The 27,751-nt window shown below is 47.3% G+C and overlaps 2 protein-coding genes, 1 long non-coding RNA gene and 1 pseudogene across 3 annotated transcripts; 1 reads left to right on the top strand and 3 right to left on the bottom strand.

The window, feature by feature from the left end:
• Positions 1-7,346: 7,346 nt before the first annotated feature.
• LOC133226093 (G-protein coupled receptor 35-like) lies at positions 7,347-8,776 on the bottom strand (annotated as a pseudogene).
• A 3,613-nt stretch (positions 8,777-12,389) lies between these two features.
• Positions 12,390-16,443, bottom strand: LOC133226048 (G-protein coupled receptor 35-like). The gene is made up of 2 exons (XM_061379163.1): positions 15,794-16,443; positions 12,390-14,178 (listed from the first exon to the last, which is right to left on the bottom strand). The coding sequence occupies exon 2, from the start codon at positions 14,166-14,168 to the stop codon at positions 13,224-13,226; it is 945 nt and encodes a 314-aa protein (XP_061235147.1). The 5' UTR covers positions 14,169-14,178; positions 15,794-16,443; the 3' UTR covers positions 12,390-13,223.
• A 1,123-nt stretch (positions 16,444-17,566) lies between these two features.
• Positions 17,567-18,596, bottom strand: LOC133225954 (G-protein coupled receptor 35-like). The gene has a single exon (XM_061378936.1). The coding sequence runs from the start codon at positions 18,536-18,538 to the stop codon at positions 17,606-17,608; it is 933 nt and encodes a 310-aa protein (XP_061234920.1). The 5' UTR covers positions 18,539-18,596; the 3' UTR covers positions 17,567-17,605.
• Positions 18,597-18,627: 31 nt separating this feature from the next.
• Positions 18,628-21,729, top strand: LOC133225959 (uncharacterized). The gene is made up of 3 exons (XR_009729333.1): positions 18,628-19,870; positions 20,910-20,997; positions 21,582-21,729. It is a non-coding gene; the product is annotated as an uncharacterized LOC133225959 (long non-coding RNA).
• The last annotated feature ends 6,022 nt before the right edge of the window (positions 21,730-27,751 follow it).

The following is a 27,751-nucleotide window of genomic DNA, read 5'->3' as shown; positions in this document are numbered from 1 at the left end:
AAAACCCAAACCAGCTCAATCCAAGAGAGAACCTAGAAAGCAGGAGCAAACACAGTGAGTTACATTTGAAGCACAGATGTAGCTGGGTATCTTTAGAGCACAAATGTTGAAGTGTGGAGGACATAAATAGGTCTTAAAATACATAAACAGTAGCTATGAAGGAGAAGGGAGTAAATAGTTTGCTATATCCACTGCAGATGGGAAAGAAATAACGGAGTTGGACTGAATTAATTTGAAGGTCCTTTCAGCCCAAACTATTTTATCACTCTATGATTTAGACTGCAGTTGGAAAGTCTCTGTCTGGAGATGAAAAAAAAGCCCTTCTACTGCTGAAGATAAATGACCTTGTCACCTTAATAACACCTTGCTGTGAGGTGTAATTAAAAGCAGGTTAAACAAAATTCTGCTGGCTATGACATGCAAATATGTGAGCTTTCATTAGTTGGTCTCTTCCTGCCTCTTTTTTGCAAACCTGTGCTTTCACATGCAAAAGATTGAAATGAATTAGAGATAATGTGACAGGAACATGTATGTTATCACTGAGGGGGGCAGAGAAGAGCCAAACTGACTGCACACTCTGAGTACAAATCAGTGCAGTCCCAGAGTGGCAAAATTCTTTCTTAGTGTGAGTCCTCCTTCTTTTCTGCAAGTTGACAGGACCCCTTTCACCAGGTGTTATCACCACCAAGGTTCTTTACTTCCTTTCTAATTGAGCCCAGGTTTGTTCCCTGGTCTCAGCAGTGGCCACAGCTGGTTGAAAGTCAGGAGTTCTCCCATAAATCATCGCACACTATAAAAAGAATCCCAGCAACAGAAAGAAGCAAGAAAAGGTGGTTGGGAGAGAAAAATAGGGTAAAGGGTTTGAAAAATGATGTTGTTTTCTTAGGATGAGTTTTTGCCATCTGTTATCTGTAGGCACGAATAAGCTTCCCCGAAGCAGTCCTTTCTGGGTTATTGTCTAGAAATTGAGGTAAGGGAGGATGTATCTTATTTTATGTTAAATATTTTAAGCTAAAGAGTATTCTGAATTTCACTGCTAATTCTGGTATTACAAAACATCCATGAGCTTTGTCTAGCAAAAGAAGGTAGGTCATTGTATCTAATGTTGTATCATTTGGCTAAACAATGTCTAAATATTTTAAAGTACATTATTCTGCTGCCAAAATCACTATTGTTATACAAAGAAAAGTGTAAAGAGGGCATCCAGCTGCAGTTAATGCAGATGACAAACCTGGAGCTTAGTACTCATTGTTGACTAGGCCACTCTTTTCCCATTTGTACACAGTTTATTTTATCTAACATGGGAAATAACCTAGTAAACCTGTACAAACAAGATACCTGCTTAACAGCAAAAGGATTGCCATATTTTTACTGCAAAAGTGAATCACATATGATAAACACTGAGATTCTGCCCTGAAATTAAATGATTAGTGCTTGCCCCAGTGTGCTCATTTGTGCATTGCAAGTAAGTTAACAGTGGTCAGAGTATTACTTTTAAGTATTACTTAAAGAGCATTACTTGTGTTGTCCCTTTATCTGGTCTTTCTAGCATTTGAGCAGCATCTTCGCTGCACCCTCAGACCTAGGCCACATGAGGGAGTGTTGAGAGGCACAAGAGCTCATTAGGCGAATGTGGGTGGGAGCCAGGTTTAGAGCTGGGGTGAGTGTGCAGAGAGAAAGGTGCAGCAGCAGAGGCTGAATTGGTGCTGGCAGCGTGTGAATCCACACATTACCTCAGCTTGCTGCAGTGGCTTCGGCTGAGGAGAGCAGCCAGGGTAAAATACTACCTTCGCACTCTTTATCTCCAGTAACTCTGATGTGCCTCGTGTCTCTAACAGCCTACACAGCCCACTTGAGTGTTCTTTTTCTGTGTGCAGGATATTTCCCCTCACAGACCAAAGCTTTTCCAGAAGTCAAACACATTGGTTTCCCTCTCTTACCCCAACAAAGGGGAAGTATGTGGCCAGTTGCAATGATAGCACATGGAGAAGTGTTGCCTTGAAACAGGATGAGATGGCTGCATTCTTCCAGGAGGCTGCCTCTGAAAGGAGAATTGCCCCGTGAGCTGGAGTGTTGCAAGGGGCGAGCTGCCCCTGCAGTAAGTGCCCATCCCCAGAGAGGAGTGGGGAGCTGGTGACTAACACCTTCCTGCCTATGACCAGGGGTGGAGAAATGTCATGATGCAAAATGGTTTGTGTTGGAAAGGACCTTAAAGCTCATCCAGTTCCAACCCCTGCCATGGGCAGGGACACCTTCCGCTAGAGCAGGTTGCTCCAAGCTCCAGCCAACCTGACCTTGAACACTGCCAGGGATGGGGCAGCCACAGCTTCTCTGGACACCCTGTGCCAGCGCCTCAGCACCCTCACAGGGAAGAATTTCCTAATGTCTCATCTCAGTCTCCCCTCTGTCAGGTTAAAGCCATTGCCCTTGTCCTGTCCCTACAGGCCCTTGTCCAAAGCCCCTCTCCAGGTTTCTTGTAGCCCCTTTAGGCACTGGAGCTTCTCTAAGGTCTCCCCTTAAGAAGCCTTCTCTTCTCCAGGCTGACCCAGCCCAGGTCTCTCAGCCTGGCTCCAGAGCAGAGCTGCTCCAGCCCTCGCAGCATCTCCATGCCTGTGAGAATTGTTATAATAACCCCTCTACAGCTGAATGGGAATTCCACTGAAAAAAGACATTTCTTGTTTAAGGTCAGTCCCTGCTTCCCATCCCAAGTCCATGGGAGTGAACGGAGTGGGAAAGTGAGGGATAATGGCATTTAAGAGGAGCTTAATACATTTCAAACGTGTCAAAACTGACACTCATGGACAGTTTGCCTCACAACTGTGTTTCTTTCCTCACTCCCTTCCATTTACCCCCAATTTATGTTTCCTTCCTCCTACAAATCCCCCTTGTTTGCCTTCGAGGTGAGCTGAGGTCTGGTTTCCCTCTAGTGGTTTGACACTTTTTGTGCAGCCCTGAAGTAAGAGCAGAGCTCAGGCCTTTCGGAGTTCCAGAGCGATCTTTAGCTTTTAGCAGCTCTAGGTGGGTGCAGAGGTTTTCCATTCAGAGCAGTATCCAGCTCAGGATTTATCAGGAGGGTGCTGGCTATGTTGGCTCCTTTTGCTCTGCCCGGTGCCATGCTGCACCAAGCTCTGGCAGGTACAGGGATGTGCTGACTGTACTGTGTACAGCTGGATGTTGATAGTGTGGTTAGATATTGAATTCTTTTAAGTAATTTTATGGGTATAAAAATGGTTCTGTGTGCTCATGGAAAGCAGAAAAGCCCCAGATGTGCCACATTACATGAAGGAGCAACCTCTGGTTTAGGAGGTTCGTAAAGTACAGGCTACAGTAACCTGGGCTTCCAACCTGCCACAGCAAGGATGATCTTCCAGATTTGTGGAATAGTTCCAGGGCCCTGCAGCTCCAAACTTCCCAGGGCTCAGATGCTATAGATAGATAGCTCTGTGGCTGCAGCAGGGGCTGGAGGGCAGCGCATGGGCTATGCTAGGTTTCTGCTTCCTATTCAGTGTGACTACAACTGGCAAGAACCTGGTGGGGAAGTGACCTGTACTGTGGGAGACTGATTTCCATGCAGGACTCTTCCTTATGGCGTGGGAGAGGTTGGGAGGTCGTGCACTTGTGCTTTTTCTCTGGCTGCCTACAAACTAGAGCTCTGTACTGATAGGGGAGACCAGAAGCTCACAACAATCACTGATACTGTGACCCCACCTGTTCCTGAGCAGCGATCAGTGGCTTCTGGCCAGCTTCCCCCCAGTTTCTATACTGAGCATGATGTTCTGTGGTATGGAATATCCTTGTGGCTGGTTTGGGTCAGGTATCCCGTCTCTGCCCCTCCTCACTGGCAGAGCCTGACACTGAAAAGTCCTTGGCTTAGAGTATGCAATACTGAGCAACAGCTAAACATCCGCATGTTACCAGCATTATTGCCAGAGTAAAGCCAAAACAGCATTGCACCAGCTACTAGGAAGAAAATAAACTCTATCCCAGCTGAAACCAGGACCAAGGGTGTTTGCATTTATTGAGGAAGAGGAAAGTGTTGAAACACAGCAGTGGAAATAAATCAGCCTGGGGTTTTCTGGCAAAAAATAGAGCCAATGTCAATTAATAAACAAACAGAAATGTGCTGGGTTTCATGACTGGTTTCAGTATCATCATCTCAAATCTGCCTCACAACGATCATGTAGATAAATTGTCAGCAGCAGCACAGTTTGAACCTGGGTGTGCCTTTAAGCGCAAAGTCTGGGAAACTCCTTTTTGAAGCAGAGTGCTTTTCCTGACATGCTCTCATCTCCATGGGAGGCCTTCTCTCTCCTTGTTTGTTAACTTTATTTTACTTTCTGAAAGCCAATGGGGTGCTGCCTGGTTAGAGTCCCTGTCCTGAGCAGGAGATGGTGGGATTCACTTCCCTTCTGCTGGTGCAAGGCAGCGAGTGTCCAGGGAAGTGGTTGATGGGATGGCTCTGTCCTGGGAGTCCCAGCAGAAGATGGGCACCTAGATGCAGGTGGGTGCATTGCCTCCATGGGAACTTTTTGGCAGGGCCTCCATTTCTTAAATTGCTTTACATTGTGGGGAGGTTGTTCAAACATCTGCCTCTACTGAGACCTCCCTGATGTGCCTAAAATAGCTTTGAGGTTCCTTATGTGAGAGGTGAGAACAGGACAATCTAATGCACACCTTCCCTTACCTCTGTTCCATCATGAATACCTGGAGCAGGGCTGTTGTATTTGAACACCCCTGTCTCCAGAGCTGGAACTGCTGCAGACCACCATTCCTCCAGCAGGCAGGAGATGAGATCCCCTCTTGCTGCTATCTGCCTACTGAAAACATCCCCTTCACTTTCCAAAGGGACAAAATCCACAGTTTGTATCCAGCCAGTTGGTGAAAGAGGAAAATTACAGGTATGTTATCGACGTCAGATATATTGCACATCTTATTGCACCTTTGTTAAGTTTTCAAAGCTCTGTTTTTTTCAAACCAAAACAGATGTCAAAACCCATCCTCTCTCTAAAATTGCTACACCAGTTAGTACAGCCATGTCACTAGAGGTGAACACGTGTAAGTGCAGTGGCAGAGAGTAAAGCCCCTGATGACAGCATAGGCGGGTGTGCTCTTCCTGGGCCCGGAGCTTGCTCTGACCCCCTGGGTGGCTGGGGGCTGCCTGGCAGTGGGCAGAAGTATGCAGTGTTCGTCTTGGCAGAAGAATGTCAGCAGGCAGAAGTGAAACGGGAGTTTTGAATCCAGTGATGCTGCTGGCAGAGAGCTGCCGGGCTTTCTGATGGACAGGCTTGCAGATGCTGCAGCCTTTTAACAACTTTGAGGATGAGGAGTGCATGATGTCAGATGCTCTCCTGGGCTGGTGCATGCAGTGCTTACCCCTCAAGACTGACTTGGTGGTGTTTCTGAGCCTTCAGAAACTGAGACCTACAGGAGTGCTTCCTCCTGAAGTTAGTGCTAGTGAAACACCCTGGTTTTCACTTCCCCAGGAGTGCAGGTTTTTTCTCCCTTTGAGGGCTCTTTTGATGTATGTCCCAGTTTTCTGGTGAGAGGTTTCACACTTTCCACCCACTGCTGGCATTCAGCTCAACTCTCATTTTGCAGTCAGCTGCCCTGGTTCAGTAGTTGGCAGCAGGGTTCATTTAAAGTGTGACAGCAACAGCAAATGGAAAGCCCCAAGCAAGAAAGCTGGTGTGAGCAACAACATCGAAGTTAGAGGAGGTTTGGGTGTGAGTCCTGTGCTCTGTGTGTGTGTCCTGCCTGTGCAGCCACCTCTAGTGCACTGCAGCAGCTCTACTTGTGCTTTCAAGTGACCTGTTTGTGTAACAAGTCCATTCAGTGCTTGTGAAGGGTATCAAACTGCCATCAGTTCATAGAATAAGTATGAATATAATGTAGGAGATGCCAATGCAAGGTGTTTGTGCTGTGTCCTGCAGGTGCTGGGAGGGCAGTGTGGCCTGACAAGGGCAGGATGTGGTCATGCATTATAGGAGATACCTGCCCTCCTTACACCTGAGCCCTCATCACTTGGAAAGTGTGAGGTTGATGTTGTCCAGACTTGGCTCCTTGGGAATCTGGGAAGTCTGAACGACAGAGTGTGTGTCCTATTGCAAGAAGGTGAAGTTGCACATACTTGAAAGATGGCTGGATTGGAACAGGCTGCCCAGAGGAGAGGTGGAATCACTGTCCATATAAGTGTTCAAAACCATGTAGATGATGCGCTTAGTGATAAGGTTTAGTGGTGGACCTGGTAGTGCTGATGATGATCTTAAAGGTAGTGGATGATGATCTTAAAGGTCTTTTCCAGCCTCTCTGATTCTCTGAATCTATGTGATCAGATAGCTAGGTTTCTGCAGCAAGATCAAAGCAAGCCAGCCAAGTCCTGTTCCACTTTCCTAGTTAGAGTCTGTCTGTGTATGGAATGGGGGCTGTCTGCCTTCCAGGCAGTGGTGGGAAGGGCTGGTATTTGTTGGTGTGTGCTCAGATCACCCTTGCCTCCTGGAGGCTGCTGAGCCCACCAAAAATGTCTAGTACTATAGATCGCTGCTGCCTTCTTCCTGCTTAATTCATCCCTTATGTCTTCTCTGTAAGCTGTGGGAGAGCTTAGCCTGATGGGTTATGAATTTAGACCTACTTACTAAACACCTACTAAATTAGCCAAAATCTCCAAAAAGCACCCCCCCCCCCCCGAAAAAAAAAAAAGGTGTAAACAGAGCTTCACAATCCAATTTTCCTGCTGGGAAGCCAGATGGGGTTTCTTGGTCCTTGTGCCACATTTTTCAGGCTCCAGCATCTCTGAATCCCTCACTGCCTTGTTCTTGGGTAGACCTTGCTCAAATAAAGGTTCGGTGTTATGTCTAAGGGATGGTTTATCTGCCCTCTTTTCAGAGAGTGAAAAATACTCTCCTGCATCTTTGCTGTTACTAGGAGTCATTAGGAGTGGTGGTGGTCCTGCTCAGAGCTGCTGTGGAGGCTGGCTGTGCAGTAAGGACCATCCCGTCACTCCCTGCTCAGCTCCATCTAGCATTTTCACAACACAACTGTCTCCTCCATGGCCCCTCTGAGGCTCCCTCCCTCTCCAAACCTCAGCATCACCTAAGAAACTCAGGGCTGTACAAAGGCTTTGATGTGAGGTTTCTGGGGAGGAATTTTGGCCATCTTTGGCGAAGCTTTCATCGTATGTATTTCTGTACACTCTCTATTTTTAGCAAGTGGCTGATGGAGGAAAGGGTGTTACTCAAAGTGAGGTGGCTTAGCAGAATCTGCTTGGAAATGCTTTGTAGGTGGCCTTGTATCTCCTCCACCTATTTAATTAGCAGCTACTGGAGGTGAAGTATTTTTTCCCTGCACACCTAAAATGGCTGTTTGATTTGGGCAGAGCTTTCACCTCTGAAGAGCTTGCACCCATGCTGGTGAGACTCAAGGAGTACAAAAAGCACACTGGCAACAGGTAATCTCTCACATCGCTGTACTCTTGTCACACAAATCCCATACTGGGGAGGAAATCTTAAAGGCATGTTTAGCCTTATTGAAGAACAGTCCATCAAATTAAAGTCTGAATTATTAAACCTCTGTATTGCAGAACAGTTGGAGCTGATGGAGTCCATTATGAAGCAAAGGAAATGGCTGAGGTAAAAAGGTAGAAACACAGCTGTATTTTCTGCCACAATGTAGATGACTTTACTGAGTACCTTTTCTTTGTGACTGTCTTCATTCTTCTTTCTTATGCAGTGACTTGTATGGAGCAATAACTGAAGATGATCAGCGGTGGATCACCCAGATGATGACCATCCAAAGAATTCCAGTGGCAAAAACTGCCTTCAGTGGCAACCTCAGAACCTTGGCTTTCAAAGGGTGCTTGATTGCAAAGTACCTGTCAGCTGCAATGACAGTGATGATACAGATGCTCATTAAGGGGTTTATGAAATAGCCATCTTCCAGAACCAGGTACCATGTACCTACCTTCAGCTGACAGAACTAGGATCAAGTTTTAAAAGGCAAAGAGCAGCAGGCAGTCAGCCATAGGCGTGTTGACCATGTGTACTTTTGTTTCTGTCCATTTGCTGAGTTTGCAGCAGAGCACCCACAGCGCCAACACATTCAGCAAATTGCCACGAAGCAAATCTGGGGTGTAAACACACAGCTGGACAAGTGGAAAGCTTTCACAGGCTGTGATACTGCAGCTGCTGAGGTTCATTTTGGGAGTACTAAGAGGCACAGTTCCTAGAAAAGCAGATTAAACCTTTTAGAAGCTAGACTCTTGTCTGAATCAGTGGTTAATTTAGATAGTTCAGGGCTTTACCAACAGTGACTGTGAAAATGACTGCAGAGCAGAGCTAGCTGAAGGATACTTAGTAGGGAAGGGAATGGAGCGGGACATGAGCCTGACCACTTGTGGAGGAGAGAAAAGCATTGGGTCCCATGTGGGGTAGGCTGCATGTGGAGGGCAACAGGGGAAAATGCTTGGGCCTGAGCAAGCAAACCATAGGACAGTGTTGCAGCATTTATGTGCATCTGCAGCTCTTGGCTAGCTTTGAAAATAATGCTGCTGCAAGAATCATGCCAGGAGACCTCTTCAGAGGTGAGGGAATGTACTACAGCCAATACCTGCGGCAGTTCTGTGATTTGGATAAGGAAAAAGTTAAGAGGCCAAAAAATACAAGAATCAGTCATAACAGACAACAGGAAGATCTAGCAAAGGCTCTCTCAGTCTAATGTGGCCAGTATAAAAATGAGCCTTTGAAAATACACCAGTTCCAGCCCTCTCAGTTTCTCCACCACCGTTTTGGTGTTCCACCACGGCTGGGGAAAGGCAGTGCCTTGCAGGGCTCAAATAACCATGTCTGCAAATAGCCAGGAGGAATTACCTGCTCAGTCACTGCCCTCAACTTGCTGTTCCCCCTCACCAGCTGTGATGTGATGTGCAGGCATGATGAGCCCTTTCAGCAGTGCTCCTGGTACATGACCAGTGAGGTGTCCTGCAATGTCCATTCGCTGGTGGCTGTGAGAGCAGCTATGCTGGTTGAGGAAGCACCCCGTCCCTCCTTAATACATTTTCCTAGGGTTGAGCTCCCTCTGTCACCAGTGGCACGGTTCATGCCACTCCCTTTTGATTGAGGAGCTTGCAGTAGTGAGGTAAAGGCTCATTTGCTGTGCAGCCCTGCAGCAGTTCCTCTGGCAATGGAACAGCTTTGGGTTTCCAGTGCCTGATACCTCACTCAGCAATGCCCACAGACATTCATTGGCCAACAGGCTGTGCTCATTGCTTGAAGGGGACTCACTGGCATGAAGCATCCTCGGGTCTTCTCTCTGTCTTCTAGACAGACGTTCCTGCAGAAGCTGGCATGGGTACTGCTCCCTGCTGTCACTCTGCTGAGCTCCCGGTACCATTCACAGAGCTGCTGGAGAGGTGAGCCTACTTTGTAGGCTTTTCCTTGCATGTTGTTTTTTTTTGTTTGCTTTTTGTTTGTGTGTACTTCATCCCCCTTCCACCTCCCCTACAGCCTGAGTTTTTACAGCAGCATCTATTTCCTCAGTTAAAGTTTAAGCCTTTGTCAGCATCTTTTCCTTTTAAGGGACAGAGAGATTCTGTCTTGCTGGAACATCAGCAGAATGCAGTGGTCCAGCTCTGCTTGTTGGAGCGCTGATGGACTGTGGCTGCTGCCTTCTACTGTTGTGAGCCAGGCTTCTGTGCAAGGAAATCGGAAAGATGTGTGGATAGCAGTGTTGCTGTCCTCATGGTTTGCTATTCCAGTGCTGTGTGGTGGCCTCTAGTTTGTTGTGAGTCAGGGTCCATGGTTTGTTGTGGCAAAGGTGCTGTTTCATTTACTGGGAGCGCTCATGGTTTTGTTCTGACTGAAGACAGGTGTCAGAAAGCCACCATTAACATCATCCTAACTGGACATGTAAAAGAGATGCTAATGTTTGTCCCAGGCAGTATCTGCATCTTCAGGTAATCAGAAAGTTCCTTGCTCATCTTAGGGTTGCACTGTAAGCAGCCTGTTGTAAGGCAGCTTTTGTACCATGTTAGCTATGTCTCTTTTCACAATCTCTGGCATAAGTTCAGCATTAATAATAGAGGACTCTGAGGTATAATGGTGGTGAATGAATATTTATTTATAGATATAATACTATGAAATAGCTTTATTATCACTTGCAAAAGAATGCTTCCTTTTCTGTTTTCCTGGCAGTCAGTGCAGACAACAGAAACTGTTCCTTCATGATGACTGGGATTGTGAAGTCAACAAATTTCTATTTTACAATGAGGAAGAGAAACACCTAATGTTTTTAATTTAGAACATGAACAGTGGAGGCCTCAGTTTGCTTCCTGCAAGAGAGAAGCACTCACTTCATACAGCAGCAACCTTGGCTGTGTGTAGGAATGCCAACTATAAATGCTTTAGCACATTTGTACTGGTTTTGGCACCGACAGGCAGTAAGCAGGCGGCTGCGTGATGCTTAGCTGCTGGCTGGGGTGCAACCATGGAAGCTGTTTAGCTTATTTAACAGAGTGCCTTGTCTGTGATCCTTCCTGGGTTTGAAAACTCTACGCTTGGGGAAGAAACTGCTCTGAAATTCTTTGGTTATAAAGCAGTAGCAAATGGTATCCCAAGAGCAGCTTTTATTTGCCATCCTGCAAGGCCCATCCATGAGGCCACAGGAACAAAAGCTTTACTGTTCTGTATTTCAGAGTAGACAACTTCAACAGAGCTCACTGGAAATGGGGCAAGGTTCCCCATGTTAACAGGCAGAAAACATGAACATGACAGGGTCTGGAGAACGAGTATGTAGTTTTGCTTTCTGGGTTAACAGTAGGGTAACAGGTTGATACGGCTCAGCCTTCATCTCTCTTCAAATTAATTAACATTTTCATAATAATCTGTTTGGAACAGGCATTCATTATAACCAATGAGATGCAGAAGCCCAGAAGGGGATAGAGGTCCTACAGCAAAGAGTGTTTTTGAAGGCCCTTTGTACTATTTCTGAATACAGAAGATGTCTTCCTTGCCGAACACCTCTTGCCTGGACATGTAAGTGATGCCTGTCATGGGCATTGACAGCACACCATAAAGGAGAATGGGCTAACAGGGACCCTAAGCCCCTTGCTTTCCAAGGGTAGTTAATAGCAGTGTATTTGCTGACAGCTACAAGGGTGACAACACTCATGCATCTCCTTAAGCAATGGATGATTCTAAAGTTCAGACACAATTTGTGTCTGGTTTCTTTTGCTCTCTTTGAAAAGAGACTTTAAAAGGCAGAATGAGGGCCAAGCAGTGTGTGCTGTGATTAAGTTGGTCACATGTGCTCTGCTTGCAGTGAAAGATCATCAAATGTCAGAGCATTAAATAATACATCAAAGAAAAGTGGGACATAAATGATCAACTGACTGACCTGAATGGTTTCATCCATTTTTATGCTGGGACCTGTGCCAGGGTATTGACACAAAGCAGTTAGATCTGATCTTTGGATGAGGAGTGTTTTCTGTGATGGGAATGGTGGTTTCATATGCTGTTTGGCCGGTGTCTAGACAGTGGTTTCAGCATGTGGTCTGCAGACACTAGAAGGTGACAGGACACTTTTAGGGAAGCTATCTGTATGCTGTCACCAAGAAAGTTAGCTGTCTGTAGGTTTAAATGAGCAGAATATGGATTTGCATTAGCTGGAGGAATGTTTAGGTATTTACAAGACAGAAGGCGCTCGGAGTCAAGGGCCATGAAGCCAAAGGAGATACAGCTATCACACGCATTTCAACAACTCTATAATGTTTCCCATGCTGACTCTATGGGGCACTTTCTTCTAGTGCCCCAGGATTTCCATTTGTGGCTTAACTGTTTTGAGCTGCTCTGTTGTCACTTCCCTGTGGGGTGGGAGGGTACGCAGTGCATAGCCAGCAAGGACAGGTTTGTAGAGGTTTGTAGCGGGAAAGCCAGACATTTAGTTGATGCATGGTCCAGGATCCAGCTAGGAAAGCTTAAGGTTCTCTGTATAATCATAGAATGTTTTGGGTTGGAAGGGATCTTAAAGATCATCTATTTCCAACCTTCCTGCCATGAGCAGGGACACCTTCAGGGTTAAATGTCTCAAAATGAAGTGTGGGAAAGCTGTTGAACCCCTGCTGTCCACTGTCCAAGCAGCTGAAAGAAAAAGCAGGAAATCCAAAGCAATGCTTCATCACATAGGGCAGTGACAAGAAGCCCTCAGCTGTGGGTCTGTGCTATCTGTGCAGAAGGGCCTCACACACCTCACTCTCATCAAGCCTCCCCTGAAAGCTGTGCATGGATTGTAAGGCAGGGATCATGGCTGCATCTGCTTCATGTTGCTCATTGCTGTTTTCTGGGCATCGACATTCATGCAACATGAGGCTGTGGCAACTTGAGCAGATGCAATCCCTTCTCACCAGTCAGGACACCTACTGAGGAGCTGATCCCATTGAAGTACAGCAAACCTGTCACCAGGGCTTACAGCAGTTGCTTGGGTGAGATCAGGTCTTCACAGATTTATACCTGAGAGGCACAATGCAAAAGTTCTGCTCTGGGGTCTACAATGCTTTGTGGGGCTCTGTTTTTCCACACAGTAATGGCTTTATTTATACCCACAATGGTTTTAGTTCCACAAACGCCAGGGTGTTGCCACAAGCTGATACAAGTGTTAAAGGGCAGGAACAGGCAATAGTCTCAGGCCACTGTCTTTACTCCATGCACAGCAATAGCTGTGTCCTGGTGATAGTTGCAAGCTTTGAAATCATATAGGCTGGCAGGGAACTACCAGTGTATGGGTTGGTGTGAGCAGCACAGATGTATTAGGTTTGACATTGTAGTACATGTTTGTTTTTTTTCCTTGGTTTTAAGTGACCACCTGTATAACAGTACCAGAAGTGGGTTTGTGTATTGTTGTATGGGTGCTCAGTTTCCTAGGTTTAATTGCATGTTATGTACCAATAAGTGCATGGTGGAAACAGTGGCCTTATCATCTATTCTCCATCCCACATGGCTCTCCCACTTGAAGCTGCAATACAATGGTCTAAGACTATGGTCAATGCTGGAGTCAAGTCACTGAGGACAGAAGGACAAAATTCAAGTTAATATCAGACCCCTTGGAAGGGATTGCCCCTTTTTGCACATATGCCTGTAGCTACAATGATTGCAAATACTGTAGATGGTCCTATTCCCTCTGCCTCAAAACTTCATCAGCCCTGTGGCTCTGAATACCTGTAGTGTGCTACACCTTGTTCATGTCATGACTTGATCTGTGGGTGACGGGGATTCTTGGCTTTGGTTCACCTTGCACCTCATCGACAGGCAAGTGGGGAACAGAGAAGGAAACTCTTGAAATTCTGTAGCTGCAAAGTAATAGCAGAATGCATCCAAACAGCAGTTAGAGTTTGCTAAGCATGCACAGATGTGAACACAGGCGCTAACTTTCGAGAGCAGAGAACAAGCTCCAGCAACATCCACTGCAAACCGCAAGAGCACAGCAATGTAGAAGGGTGCAAAACATACGGTGAACACACACAGATTCACAGAAATAATGCGGATTGCTCTCTGGATTAATTTTGTCTCATGAGGACTCGTGACCATCTTCTTCTTGAGACATCTGATGACTTGTACTGAGCAAAAAGTCACAATCACTAAGGGAATAAAATAGCCAAAGATGATGGACACCAGTGCTGTGTAACTAGGTTGAGTAGACTGTTTCCGAAAGCAGAATTTTTCCTTTTTGTTATGAAATTGTGGACTCAAGTAGGAATAAATCATTAGTATTATCCAAAGAGCCCCACAGATGGAAGCTGATTTCAGTGGGGATCGAAGAATCTTTGCTTTTAGAGGGAACTTGATGGCAATGTATCGATCAATCGCTATCAGGGTGATGATCAGGATGCTCATAGGCATGTTTGTAAAGTAGATCCTTTGTATGGCGAAACACAGGTTGTCTATGGGATGCTCATACGTGGTGAAATATATCAAGAAAGGCAGGGCAAAGAGCAGGAAACTGTCTGCGACTATGAGGTTGATCATGTACACCCTGGTCTCGGTCCACCTCTTGAGTTTGCAGCAGAAGACCCAGAAGGCAATCACGTTCAGTGGGATCCCCAAAGAGAGCACTGGGATGTAGACTGTAAGTTGAAACAGCGCAATGCCACTCCGCATGTTGTTGTCTTTGGTGCAGTTCTCCATGTCGGGTTGTCTCTGTAAGACAAGGGGGCAGGCATGAGACCAAGCTTGGGGACAGGTTGTCTGGGCTGGGGCCTGCTGCAGTGCCCCACTCTCATGGCTCTGGAGCTCCTCCTGCCCTTGCACTGCAGATCAACTCATCAGAACTGAACACAGGATTCGAGGTGTGGCCACACCAGTGCCCAGTACAGGGGGATGATCACTGCCCTGGCCCTCCTGCCACACTATTGCTGATACAGGCCAGGATGCTATTGGCCTACTTGGCTGTCTGGGCACAAGCTGGCTTATGTCATGCTGCCATGAACCCACTATCTCTGCAGGATGTTGGGGAGGAATTCCTCAGCATTAAGTACCACCAGCCCTAGCAGATCTAGTCCGAGGTCTCCAAAGAGAGAAGGGAATGTGAGCACAAGTCTGATCTCAACCTTCAAAAACAGGAAGCTAACATGTTGCTAAAGCAGAAAACACAAAACCAAGAACTTAGACTATCTCCTGGTATTCCTTTAAATATTTAAGGTGTCTTCTACCAGCAAGGAGGCTGTGAAAGATGAATTGGACTTAGTCTGGATCTCATAAAGGAAAAGTTTACATTAAGGCAGGAGAAGAAAACACCCAGATTCCTACAATCTCTTACAAATACATTGCCTTATAAGTCAGCATCTTGTAAGCATCCACATTTAAACTGTAGTGAAAATGCTCAGTTGCATGAACTGATTGAACTGGTTTTAGTGTCAGAGACTTGAAAACGGAGCTGGCAACCACAGAGGAAAGCACAGCACCTGCCCTAGCCCCAGAAGTGGTATGTCATTACTGAACCACAGGGATACAGTCATTTGTAGGGTGGAATTTATGGAGGAGCTAATATAGAGCCGGTGTCCTGGCTCTCTTGGGCTTCCAGTCTCACAGGTCCTTGGCTGCATTGCAGTACCATCTACCTTGCAGCCGTTCCCTGCTAGCCTACAGTGTGCTACAGTGTGCCTGGAGCTGGGTATCTCATGGTGCACAGAAGAGGAACTGGTGTGAAACCAAAGTGAGGATGAAGGACTCCCCCCCCGAAGACACAGGTGGCTGGAAAGCAGGAGGACACCAAAGCGTCTGTGTGCGTGTGAGGATTGACAATGGTTTGGGCTGGAAGGGACCTTACAGCTCATCCAGTTCCAACCCCCTGCCATAGGCAAGGACACCTTCCACTAGAGCAGGTTGCTCCAAGCCTCGTCCCACCTGGCCTTGAACACTGCCAGGGATGGGGCAGTCACAGCTTCTCTGGGCACCCTGTGCCAGCGCCTCAGCACTCTCACAGGGAAGAACTTCTTCCTTACATCTAATCTCAATCTCTCCTCTGTCAGTTTAAAGCCATTCACCTTGTCCTGTCACTACAGGCTCTTGTCATAACTCCCTCTTCAGACTTCTTGTTGATACTGGAAAGCTGCTCTAAGGGTCTTCCTGGAGCCTTTTCTTCTTCAGGCTGAGTCTCTCAGCCTGTCTTCATAGGAGAGGTTTGTTACAATAATCTTGGGTCTCATGCATGTATGCTAACAAGCAGGCTAGCGCTTTAGTTAAGAGGTGAGACAGCATATTCTGTTCTGAGCAGAGCACACTTCGGTGTGGGGAGAATTAAAAGCCATTACCTGCTGCTTGTGGGACCGTCAGCGTGGTTTGATCCTCCTTAAGGTTGCAGTGTAGATGCAGGTGTTGTGACAGGGGAGAGGACGTGCCAGGTCCGAGGGTATCAGCGCAATATGCTACTCCATGCAGGGCACAGCTGCCCCAGAGCCTGTTGTCGGCAGCTGAAACACAGCAATGAGCTCTTGTTCCCCCAGAGTGCTTCATTTATCACTTAGCTTTTGGGACAGCCGGGTCTCTGGTGCCCTCTGTTGTTCTGCTCGCATCAGCTGGATGCTTCACCGCCATCCTCACCCACCCAGACTGTGCTCCCCCACTCGCCTTACACAAACCCCAGCAATTAAAATTTAATGTTTTCAGTCTTGGGAAAACAAATGATTTCTGAAATACAACCCATAATGGTTGCAAATTGTCCTTCTGGCAGCAAAAGGTCCCGCAGGGAGCACAGCAGGCTGGGCAGCCGCCAGTGTGGTTGCAAAGTGTGTGTGGTGGGGGGGGCCAACAGCCTTTCTGAGGGGACACGTCAGTGCTTGTGCACCCCGTGATAGTGAGCCCAGGGTGAGAGGTCCCAGAGTGCTTCTCTTCAGCGTCTTTACAAGAAGGGTGGCAGATGTTATGGGCTGCCTTATCCTCTGCAAAGCAATGAAGTGTCTAACACTGCTCATCAGCACCACTGCAAAGCCTGAGCTGGTAATGACAGTCACTGGTCAGAGATGCTGGTAAGGCAGTGAGCACACTGTCAGGACCTTTAGAAACTGTTTTAAGTGCATTCACCAGTGGGACTTGACAGTTATTTTGATGGGTCTGCTGTCTGTTGGCTGCAGCAGTTGCAGTCTATCTATGGGAGTCAGGTTCTAGCTTCCTCAGGATTTGTCCCATTAATTTGTGTCTCCTGAACTCACATTTCCAAAGGTGACAAGAGCAGATTGAGCAGCAGCAGATGCAGGTCACATGCATGGGTGGCAAAGGTCTAGACAGAGATAAAAGGGCTTCCTTGGGGGGGGAGCAGCAGCCCCTAGAGGAGGTGTCTGTGCCAGGGCTCAGCCCTGATATCTCCTCGACTTTGTGCTTTTATGGGACCAAATAAGTCTTGCTTTCATCCTTCTCATCTATCTGATGCATTGACTTGAAGAGGAAGGACAGTTAGAGTCTAGGGTGTTTCGTAGGGCCATGTCCTTAGTAAGATGCTGTTACTGCCTGAACCCTTCCCCTTCCCCACCAAAGCAATATGAAATAAATAAACTGGATTAATTTAATAATGCAAACAGCCTGAAATACACAGTGAGGTAAAAGATGATATATTCTTTTTGTATGTATTGACAGTAAGGATTGATAGACTTTAGATGTAAAAAAAACCAGGGAGATGTACATGGTTCACTTGTATTCTCATAGGAGTAACTGGAGGGTGGAATGGAGACTTGTTAATGACCAGAGATTACATACACACTTTCACACAGCTCTGTGAAATTAATAGAAGCATAGGGTGTAATTTGCAATTCACTTAGCAGTGCTAAACCTAACAAAGACCTTGTGCCATCCCTGGAGACATTCCAGGCCAGGCTGGATGTGGTTCTGGATAACCTGATCTAGTTTGAAGGTGTCCCTGCTCATTGCAACAGGATGGAACTAGATGAGCTTTGAGGGTCCCTTCCAACACAAACTGTTCTATGATTCTATGATCTCTTCAGAGAGAAAGGGTAACAGTTATCCTAATAACACTGAGGATGTGTCTTCTCTTGATGTTGCAGAGATACTTGGTTTCATTGTTTTGAGTTTTTCAGCCCTCTTGCCTCCCTCTTTCCACTCCTTGCTTTTCTTTAGCAAGCATGTGGCTGCAAGGGGTGGGTTTGATCTGTTTTATCACTGCTGGTTTTGGGCAGTAGAAGGGCTTCATGGAACTCCTTGGTCACAAAGTAGTAGCAGACACTATCCAGGCAGCAGTTAGATGTGGCAATACACCTTGCCACAGAGGAGAGGTTCTTCATAACCTGCAGCATGAAACAGGTAGCTCCAACTGTATCCATGACGAACCCGGCAAGTAACCCAAAGAAGGCTGGCAGAAAACATACTAGAAACACAATCAGGTTTGCGTAAATAATGTGAACAGCTTTCTGGATTGATTTCTCCTCTGGTGAATTGGTGTTCAGGCTTCTCTTGAGGCTCCTGATCACTTCTGTGGAGCAAAAAGTCAAGATTGCTAATGGAAGAATAAAAATGAAGAACATGGAAATCAGGCTCAGAGCAGCAGGCACGGAGGTATCCTTCTGGAAGCAGAGGGTGGATTGGCTCTGCCAAATCTTTGCAGTGGCACCGACTACCACAGAGACCCACAGAAGCCCACAGAGAAGGGCTGCTTTTGATGGAGACCTGAAGGTCCTGGCTTTCAAGGGGTGTTTTATGGCAATGTATCGGTCAATGGAGACAAATGTAATTACGTAGATACTCACTAACATGTTGATGAAATACGTTGTCTCTATAAACTGGCAGAGTTTGTCTCGGGTTGACTTATTCCAGAGCAAATAAGCCATGAAAGGCAAGGTGCAGATGACAAAGCAGTCTGCAAAGACTAAGTTGATAACATACACCCTTGTTTGTGTCCACTTCTTCATCTTGCAGAAGAACACCCAGAGGGCAAGGGCATTAAACAGAGCTCCAAACAAGAAAATGATGCTATACAGAGCAAGTTCAATGAGGCGGACATGGTGATAAAGTTCTAGACTTGTGATACTGCAGTTGTTGGACACATTCATTATCCTGTTCTGCAGAAGTTATGTGATGTTCTGAGACCTGAAACAAGAAAAGACATGGTAACACTTTCCTCCCACCCCTTAACAGATGCATATCCTATAAAAAAAAGGGTGTTTAAGTAAATGTTTACTTTGCCCATCACAAATGTGAATTTCAGTCTACAAAGCTGGCCTTCTCAGTCAGCCTCTAACTGGGATGCTTCCTTTGTCAAGCTTTGTTTATGTTTACTCAGTTTAGGAGTAAATATTTCCAAGTACATTTCCAATAGGCCATGGCAGACAGTCTTTATTAAATAGTGGTATCTTGCATGGACGGATGGAATATCAGTGAGAAGAAACCCCATAGATAGTGAGGGCATCCTGTGACAATGGGATTCCTTTAGCCAGGCTGTGCAAATGAGGCAAGATTACCCTTAGCCTGGTTACGAACTAGGCAGAGATTGCAGCAACCAAACCTAAAGTCCAGCACAACCCATGAGCAAAAGCTCTTGTACCAGGTCTGCTGGCTTGGGAGACAGAAGAGTGGTGTGAAGGCCTGCAAGGGCATAGCAGATGTCACTTGGGGCATGTGCTCATGCTCTGGTTCTAACTGGGCAGGTTTCTGAGCCTTTGGGCTCCCTCCTAAACCTGGAGCTCCTGCTCAAAGCTGAGGAAGAGAGATGAATCTGAGTTCCTGCACCCCAAAGGCATGCTTGAAACCCTAAGTGAGTGATTGAGGCATGGAGCTGTCCACTCCTTGAGAGGGCAGCGAGGGGTGCAAGAATTAACCTGATTTTAAGCACATGCATTCCAGGAGAGAGCTCAGTTCTGTGGATGTGAAGCAGACAGACACACCTGAAAGAGGGAGCACCAATGCAGAACAACGAACTTGCCATTAAGGGCTGCATGAGATGGCTCCTGCTCAAGGCAGGCATCTGGCCACACTGGAAAGTCCATGAGATTTAAGTAGTAGCTACTGAGTCTGTGTCACACTGGCTGCAGGATGTTCTGCGAGAAAATTGGTTATGTGAAGAGTGTGAGTTCATGGGCTGATAAAAATCAGCTTTTATCAGACCCCATCCTGTGCGCAGTGGCTCTATGTGGCATGCAGAAGGAACAGTTCTCTGAACTGGTGTTTCTGTGTATGTGTCACTGAATTTCTGCTTGCATCTAAATGCACTTTGGGAAGAATTTAACCTTTAAATTTGAAATATGTTTTTTGCCATTCTAACAGGAGACTGAAGTAGTGAAACCCTACAGCTTTCAGGGATTTAGGAAGGAACACCATGACTGGACAGGCCTGGTTAAGCAGTTATTTGCCTCTGCAAGCAACTCAAACCTCCTTGTGGTCAGTTGGTGAGAGCACTGCCTGCAGAATCAGACTTCAGTGACTGATAAACACACAATTCAATTGCTGGGGGATATGTGAGTGTCTTGGGCACTCACAGACACTAACATGACTCCTGCATAGAGCTCTCTCCATTTCTTACGTGCTCAGCTCTGGGATTCCCAACAGAGGCTTGCTGCTTGCTGCTGTACTCTGGAAGGAAGCTGTTGGCTGTCACCTGAGGAAAAACTCTCTGAACTACAGGAAGTAGCAGTAGGAAAAAACCTTACATCGAAGGCTGAAGCTGCCACATTGTTACGCTCATTAACTGCATGAGGCAGATGTCTTTGCTGACATGGCTGATGCTCTGGTTGCTTTCATCAGCCCAGGTCTGCAATGCCAGAACATCCTCCGTGCTCAAGTATAAGGCAGGCAAACCATGCTGGTGTGCTCTGCTTCATGAAAGGGCTGTGGCTGACACCCTTAGAGCTGGTGTTGTGCCCCAAATGCAGTTGCCAGCATCAGGGCTCAGAAATGCTCCAGGCAGATCAGAGAGTGGTGGGAGGAGGGAGGAAGTGAGCAGAGTTTTAAAGCAGGCCATGTAGCACAAATGGGGTATGGCTGAGCACAAAATATCTTTACAGAGATGCAGTTTGATAAGGTAGCATATCCTGTGCTGCTGGAAATGCTTACAGTGGGGTAGATAAGGTGGCTGCAGGATCAGAGGAGCTAGGCAGCAGCATGCAGCTGTGAGAAAAGGATGGAGATGGCTTTAAAACAGCATCTTGCAGCTGCTGGAGGAACAGGAACAGGCTGGGGCTCAAAGGACAAGGTCATCAGTATTGTGTGTGTCCTGCTTTTCCCCACCATAGACTGGGGAGAACTGGGCAGTAGCCATCCCCCTCCATGGAAGGCCAGTGTGGGTTTGTTTCCTCCAGCAGCTCAGCGAGTATTGGGCTCCTTCCAGACCCTTAGCAGAGCTTGGAGGAAGAGAAGCAAGGCAGAGGCTGAAGGCACTGTGGGTGCCACAGTAGCACCACAGTGGCAAACATCCAGTGGTTTTCCCAGCAGGATGCCCATGGAGAAGCAGATGCACCAGACCCCTTGCATGTAAAATTCTCTTCCTTCCTTGTGCGGGGAGCTTGGAAGTGAGCAGGTACTGGAGGGGTTAAGGGTGACTGTGGTGGATGAAATGATTAAGTACAGCACAGGAGATGTGTTGGGTGAGGGAAGGGACCTGAACTGAGCAGAGGGAGAAGAAGGAAATGGGGTGGGAAGCATGGTGTACAGCATGGCACTTTCTGCATTAACTGCCTTCAAACCTGCCACATCTGTGGCAACAGCCCTGGTTTTCCCTCTCAAAGGGATGGGTAACTGCCAGCAAATATGCAATATGTATGCTGCACAGGTATGAGACTGGACTTAGGCAAGGCAGTAACTCACAGGGGTGTTAAAGTAAGTATGGGCACCGCTTGCCAGACCCTGGGCAGCAAGCTGACCTGGGAGGGAAGTGAAACACAGCAAGAAAGAGTGAGTGGACACACTGCCTCTGGGGCAGAAGAGCTCTAGGGGAGGGCCACAGCACTCAGATGAGGGGCTTTCCCTCTGTTTCCAAACAGCATAAAGAAATCTGGAAACTGCCTGCTCTGACCTTGCTGCTGTTGGTCACAGCTCTCAAACACAATGATCTAAGGCATAGCACTTTGTTCTTTTCTTTGTTCAAAACTTGTGTTCTTTCAGGGTCATCTGTCACTGCATCTCTTGAAAGCAGTAATGTCATCACCCTAAGCACAGAACTGCTTTGAAAGATCCTTGGAGTGGGTGCAAAGATTCACTTGGTCAAAAAAAGGGAAGTTTTCTGAATCAGTTGTTTCCCATGTTAGGATGAATTTAGTTTCCAGTTCCCAGCTCCTGTTAGGAAATAATGTGCTGTGATCTTCCAGGTAAAGTGCCCAGAGGATACCCTGGAGTAAGAGCACAAACCGAAAGAGATGACGACCTACTGCACGGATGTCTGCCCAGCAGAAACCAGGTACCTGATGCTCCTCTGCCTCCCTCCAGCCACAGCAGGACCCTGAGCAGCAGTTCACAGAGAGAAAGAGAGAATAAACCCCAAGTGCTATTACCTGTAGGTTTAGGGCCGCAGATCAGCAGTGGGTGTCAGCAGAGGCAGGACACGTGGGGGCTGCGCAGCCATACAACCCGGCCAGGAGGAGTGGGGCCAGCACGTGGGGCTGCAGGTTGGGCACAGGCTACACGTGCAGGGCTGGTGCCCAGCACCAACAGCTTGCTGGTGCTTAAGTGTTTCTCTGGCACCTCCTCCTGCACAGGAGATTTTATTCTGGTTTGGTCTTGAATGTCGGTCTGCTGGCTAAATAAATGGTGGCAGAACTTTCCACTGAGGTCAGGCGTCTCATCAATCAGCACTTCCTAAACCGGTGTGTTTGGTGGCTAGCAGTGGTGCTCAGCAGCTGTGCTGAAACCTAAGCTAAGCAAGGTGGAAGATGTGATATCTGGTATTAGACCATTCCATGCAGGGCCCTCTACCTGAGTGCTGGATTGGGTTGTGCTTGCACAGCTCTGGTCAGGGAGGTGGGAGCACCAAGCACCTTGGCACACAGTGTAGATTCTCTCTAGGCTGAAGAAAATCTCCTCAACCCTCCTCAGATGGAGGCTGCTGCACCAAAATGGCCTCTTGAGATGGGTTGGTGCCCAGGGCAGGGATGGAGCTGGAGATGGTCATGACGGGGCCAGTGGCAGGGCTGCGGCCTGCATTCCTGTTTGAGCACAGGCTTCAGGCTGGCAACTGAACCAAGGCCTTGGCATCCCACATGGGTGGCAGAGCCTCACTTCTTGTACCCTGCATTGACAGAAATAGAGGGGGTAAAGGAGAACTGTAGGCCCTGAAGGGCTCGGTGGTGGGCTATTTAATTGGTCCTGAAGATCAGCATGCAACACAGCTGGGGGGGAATTGTCTCACTGCCTATTCACTCTTAGTACCTGACCAGCTGAAACACTTCATTGCAGTGATGCTAATGGTGGTTGGCTGCTCATAAAATAAGAGGAAGGGTGTTCTGGCTATGTGAGATGTGAGAGGAGAGAAGCTGCTGGCTAGAGCTCGATGGTGACAGCATGCAGGCACTGGTGTTGTGAGTGAAGGATAGCAGGATGCAGAGAGGTCCCAAGTGTCCAGGTACCCAGTGGCATCAGGCAGATGAAGTGCTACAACACAGCTGGCCATGAAGGCTGTGCAGAGGAGAGGACCCGAGTGCGACCAACCAGTCAATTCCTTATCCAGGGAGTGGTCCATCTGTCAGATCCATGCCTCTCCAGTCTAGATGTCATGTGGGACAGTGTCAGGTACCATGTGTGTGGGACAAGTGCGGGTGGATGACATCAGTTGCTCTTTCCTTACCCAGCCATGCTCTAACCAGTGTTATCGGTGTAATCAGTAAGTAAGGTGGGAGCTACATCAAATGTCTCTGCACCACATGCTGGTAAGCCCCTCAGATACCATCTGGCATTTGTGAGGTGCTGTGGTGGAGCGTGTTTATGTGAAACACTGCAGTAGCTGTTTGGGTTGCAGCACGGAAGAGGGATGGGAGGGTCACTGTAGGTGTTTAAGGCCAGAAAAGATGAGTGAGGAGAGCCCCAAAGAAAAGCTGTGGGAGCCATTTGCCTGTAGTATATGCGACTGTGTATCCCAAACAGAGGCTGATGCTGTTAGTTATTTTTGACTGACAGCCCTAGCCTATCATCCTGCCTTGTTTACAGAGTGGTGGAGGTTGGAAGGGGCTTCTTATGTTTACGCTAACCCCTTGCTCAGACTCCTATGCCTTGTCCACTCTGGTTTTGAACCTCTCCAAGGATATCTCTACAAATTCTTTGGGCAACCTGTTTCAGTGATCACCCTGAGAGCAAACATTTTCTCTTAATGTTTAAATGAACTTTCCTATCCTGTCTTTCATTTTGTGCCCATTACCTTTCACTGTCACTGCTGACAATAGCTCCCATCTCCTTCCCAGGGATCGAGGTGAGACTGACTGTCCTGTAGTTGCCCGGCTCTTTCCTGCCTTTCCTGAAGATACAGGTGACAATTGGCTACATTAGCAGTGTTAAACTGAAGAGCACACCATGAGTGCCAGCTCACATGCAGATCTGGCTGTAAAAGGAAAGGAGATGAGCAGCAGTAGAAAATTACTTTGGGCAAGGAAAGTAAAAGAAGGATTTCCTATGGGAGATGTCAGCTCCACCTGCATGTCCAAAAAATCTGGTACAGTGCCTGGGATGGGAGCAGTTCCAAATAGAAATGCACTGTGTGCTTGCTGCAGCCCCTTGAAGCTGCAGAGGGGATGCACTGACAGAAGGGAAGCAGAAGGACAGGGATACACATCTTGCAGATGGGTAGGCAAAGTTTTGAACTCTTTCATGGCAAGTGGAGAACAAAAGCCACAGAACAGTGGGGAAGGGAACAAATACTTCCCTGGGGCTTTGGGGGGGGGGGGGGAGTGATGCTTTGGTGCAGTGGTTTGCTTCAGTGTCTGATGGTGTGGCACAATGGAAAAGATGCAGTGAAACCATCAAAGCACCATGCTTTCCCTTCCAGGGCAGACGTGCTGATCAGTGTGATTGTATCTGCAGAGTGTGAGACAGCATTGAGATGAGTCACACAAGTGTCAGCTCTGCAGACACCCTGCTGTCAGCCCCCGGAGCCAGCCTGTGCCTTCCTGAGAGCCTGATGCTGCTGGACCAGGCGCTATGGAGAGAGGCAGGCGAGCTGCTGCTGGGGCAGAGATGATGTGAGAGCCTGTCGAGACCCTGTAGACAGGCTGCCGCACACCCTGTTGCAGAGAATGTTGTACAGCATTGGGTACTAGGGTGGGAAAAGGTGCAGAATCATGTGCTGCTGTAGGGCTAGATGTGGGGTAGGAGGATACACGCAGATGTAGAATAGAGTTCCACACTCACAGAGCAGTGGTGGGGGTTGAGTGTGGCTCTTTCCAGGTTGAGGCAGAGCTCCTATGTGGAATATACTAGGCAAATGTGAGGGTGTTTCAAATCCAGTTTGGGCATGTGCACGGCCTACAGGTGCAGTGCTATAGCCCAATGTGTCTCATCTCATCCTTTCTCCTCCTCTTCCTCACAGCTCATCTTGCTGTGCAATTCTACTTATCACTTAAATAGACCCAAATACCTTTGTGTAAGGACACTTCTGCCTCAAGACTGTCAAGTTTGTCTCTAATGCCAACATAGAATCCCAGACTGGTTTGGGTTGGAAGGGACCTTAAAGCTCATCCAGCTCCAACCCCTGCAACAGGCAGGGACACCTTCCACTAGACCAGATTGCTCCAAGCCCCATCCAACCTGGCCTTGAACACTGCCAGGGATGGGGCAGCCACAGCTTCTCTGGGCACCCTGAGCCAGGGCCTCAGCACCCTCACAGGGAAGAACTTCTTCCTTACGTCTGACCTCAATCTCCCCTCTGTCAGGTTAAAGCCATTCCCCCTTTTCCTATTCCTACATGCCCTTGTCAGAAGCATTTGTGCTGGCATCTGGAGGATGCTAAACTTGCAGAGACTCCATGTGTTTGTGTTTTGCTAAAATATAGTAACTAAGCAGGACAAGATGATGTGGTTTTGGTTGTGGTGTGAAACGGGAAACGCCTATGTGGGATACTGCAGTATTTCATGAGACAGCCTGGGTGACCTTCGAAGGTACCACCTTTTCCATGGCAGCGGGTGCTCCAGCCCTTGGAGCACCTCCATGGTTTCCTCTGTCTCACTCAAGCAACTCCACATCCATCTTGAGTTGGGGCCCAAGGTCTGGCTGCAGGAGTTTGTTTCCTTTTACATTGGCATAAATGCAGAGTGACACTTTAAAACCTGGACAGATCTAGATTCTCATATAGAAATACCTGGCACCTGTAAATCAGAGCAAAAGCATGTCCCCTTCTTGAGCAAGGAAGAAATTACTTTGCTCAACTTGTTCATGTGCTTAATTCAAAAAGCTTTTTCCCTTCCAGTCAATTACATTCATTTAATTGAAAACATTTTCACAGGAAATCTCAGCTTGATTTGCTTTCCTGATTTGGGATCATTGCATTGCTTTTTGCCTAATCAGCAATTGATTTGCTTGAAGCTGCTGTGCTTGGAGCTGGAGTAGCTGAACTGTCTGTTGTGGTCAGGGTTTGAGTAGCTGCTGTACTGGTCGTTGGGGCTGATGTAGCTGCTATACTTGGAGTTGGAATGGCTGCACTGTCTGTTGCGATTGAAGTTTGAGTAGCTGCTGTACTTGTCACTAGGGTTGGTGTAGCTGCTGTGCTTGGAGCTCAAGTAGCTGCATTGTTGGTTGCTTTGCCATCAGATCCAAAGACATTTTTTATCCTTTGAAGGTGCTGGACGGTGTTGAACAGGGCTCTGTAAGCATGGGCCAAGCTCCATCACATTCCCGTGATTTGTCCGTCTCTTTTATGACCGGGATGACAACACACCTCATTTAAGTGTTCTACTAATATTTCTGGAATTTGCACTTGTTCAGTGGTGAAGTTCCAAAGCTCTGGAGGGGCCCACTGGCCTAGGTACTTGCCCATAGTATCCTGCACACCCTGCCACTCATGGATGTCCAGCCTCAGGGAAGATCTCTTGGTCCTCTTATATCATCGTCTAACCCTAGTCAAGACCCAAACCTGACTCTGCTCAACTCTTGGGACCAGACGAAATGGTCATGGGTAAAACACACTCTGTATGCGTGCCAACATTGTGATCCCCATCACAATCAGCAGGCAGGTCCCAAGGGTACCTAAAAGCCATTCAAAACCTTCAGCACTCTCAAATGATGCTGTACAGGGTCTGGTGGGCAAGCTGGGAATGTAAGGATATGTCTCCTTCACAGGTAGACCACCCAAGGAGGGGGAAAAAAGATGTGCAATTGCTAAACACTTCTATTGTATACCTGCCAAAGTATAGAGGTGGTGAGCATACTGGGGACTCAAGCCAGATCAGTTTCATGATCAATGATTCTATTGTATTACAACTCATTACCATAAAGTACAGTGAAGCAAAAACCTTAGCCCAAGGCCCCAGCCAATAAACACTAACACAGCAAATACCAGCTGTAAGTAAGGTATGACATGCTGAGACTGTGGGATCAAGAGCAACAACTTTGAGAGCCAATAAATCAGCATTGTGATGAGTGACTATTAATCCAAAACAATGAATGCTTATCACACATACGATTAGACACACTCCGGTCAGATCTGTCATTATCTCAACCCTTAGTGCCCCATGTTGGGCACCAAAAAGAACTGTCGTGGTTTAAACTCAGTCAGCCATGCAGCTTGCTCTCTCATTCCCCCCCTTCTTCTCCCTCACTCCTGGAGGGATGGGTAGGAGAATGGAAAGAATGTAACTCCCAGGGGTTGAGATAAGAACAGTCAATAACTAAGGTATAACACAAAACCACTGCTGCTACCACCAATAATAATAACGATAAGGGAAATAACAAGGGAAGAGAATACAACCCCTCACCACCAGGGAGGGAGGAGGGAAGGAAGAGAGGGGGGAAAGGAGGAGAGAGGGAGGGAGGAAGTGGGGAAAGAGGAAGGGAGGAGGGAAGGAAGGGAGGGAGGGTGGGAGGAAGGAATGGAGAGAGGAAGGGGGGAGGGAAGGAGGAGGAAGGAAAAGAAGGAAGGAAAGGCCTTGTACTATGTAGACCAGAAATGAGACAAGATGTTTTCGAGTTACTGGCCTGCATTGGCCACCTTGTGCAAATCACAGACCCTTCCTACATCCCAAAAGCACATTCCACTGTCACTACAACAGTGTTACTGGTGGCTTATATTCTACTGTTATATATGATATACCTTATAGTTTATGCTATATATCATAATGTATCTTATAATAATATATAAT

The sequence above is a fragment of the Neopsephotus bourkii genome, unplaced genomic scaffold (assembly GCF_033783945.1).
Source record: "Neopsephotus bourkii isolate Nb327-2 ecotype Australia unplaced genomic scaffold, CSIRO-AGI_Nbou_v1 NB_1768, whole genome shotgun sequence".
NCBI classification, from domain to species: Eukaryota; Metazoa; Chordata; class Aves; order Psittaciformes; family Psittacidae; genus Neopsephotus; species Neopsephotus bourkii.
This window is presented reverse-complemented; position numbering and strand designations above follow the sequence as displayed.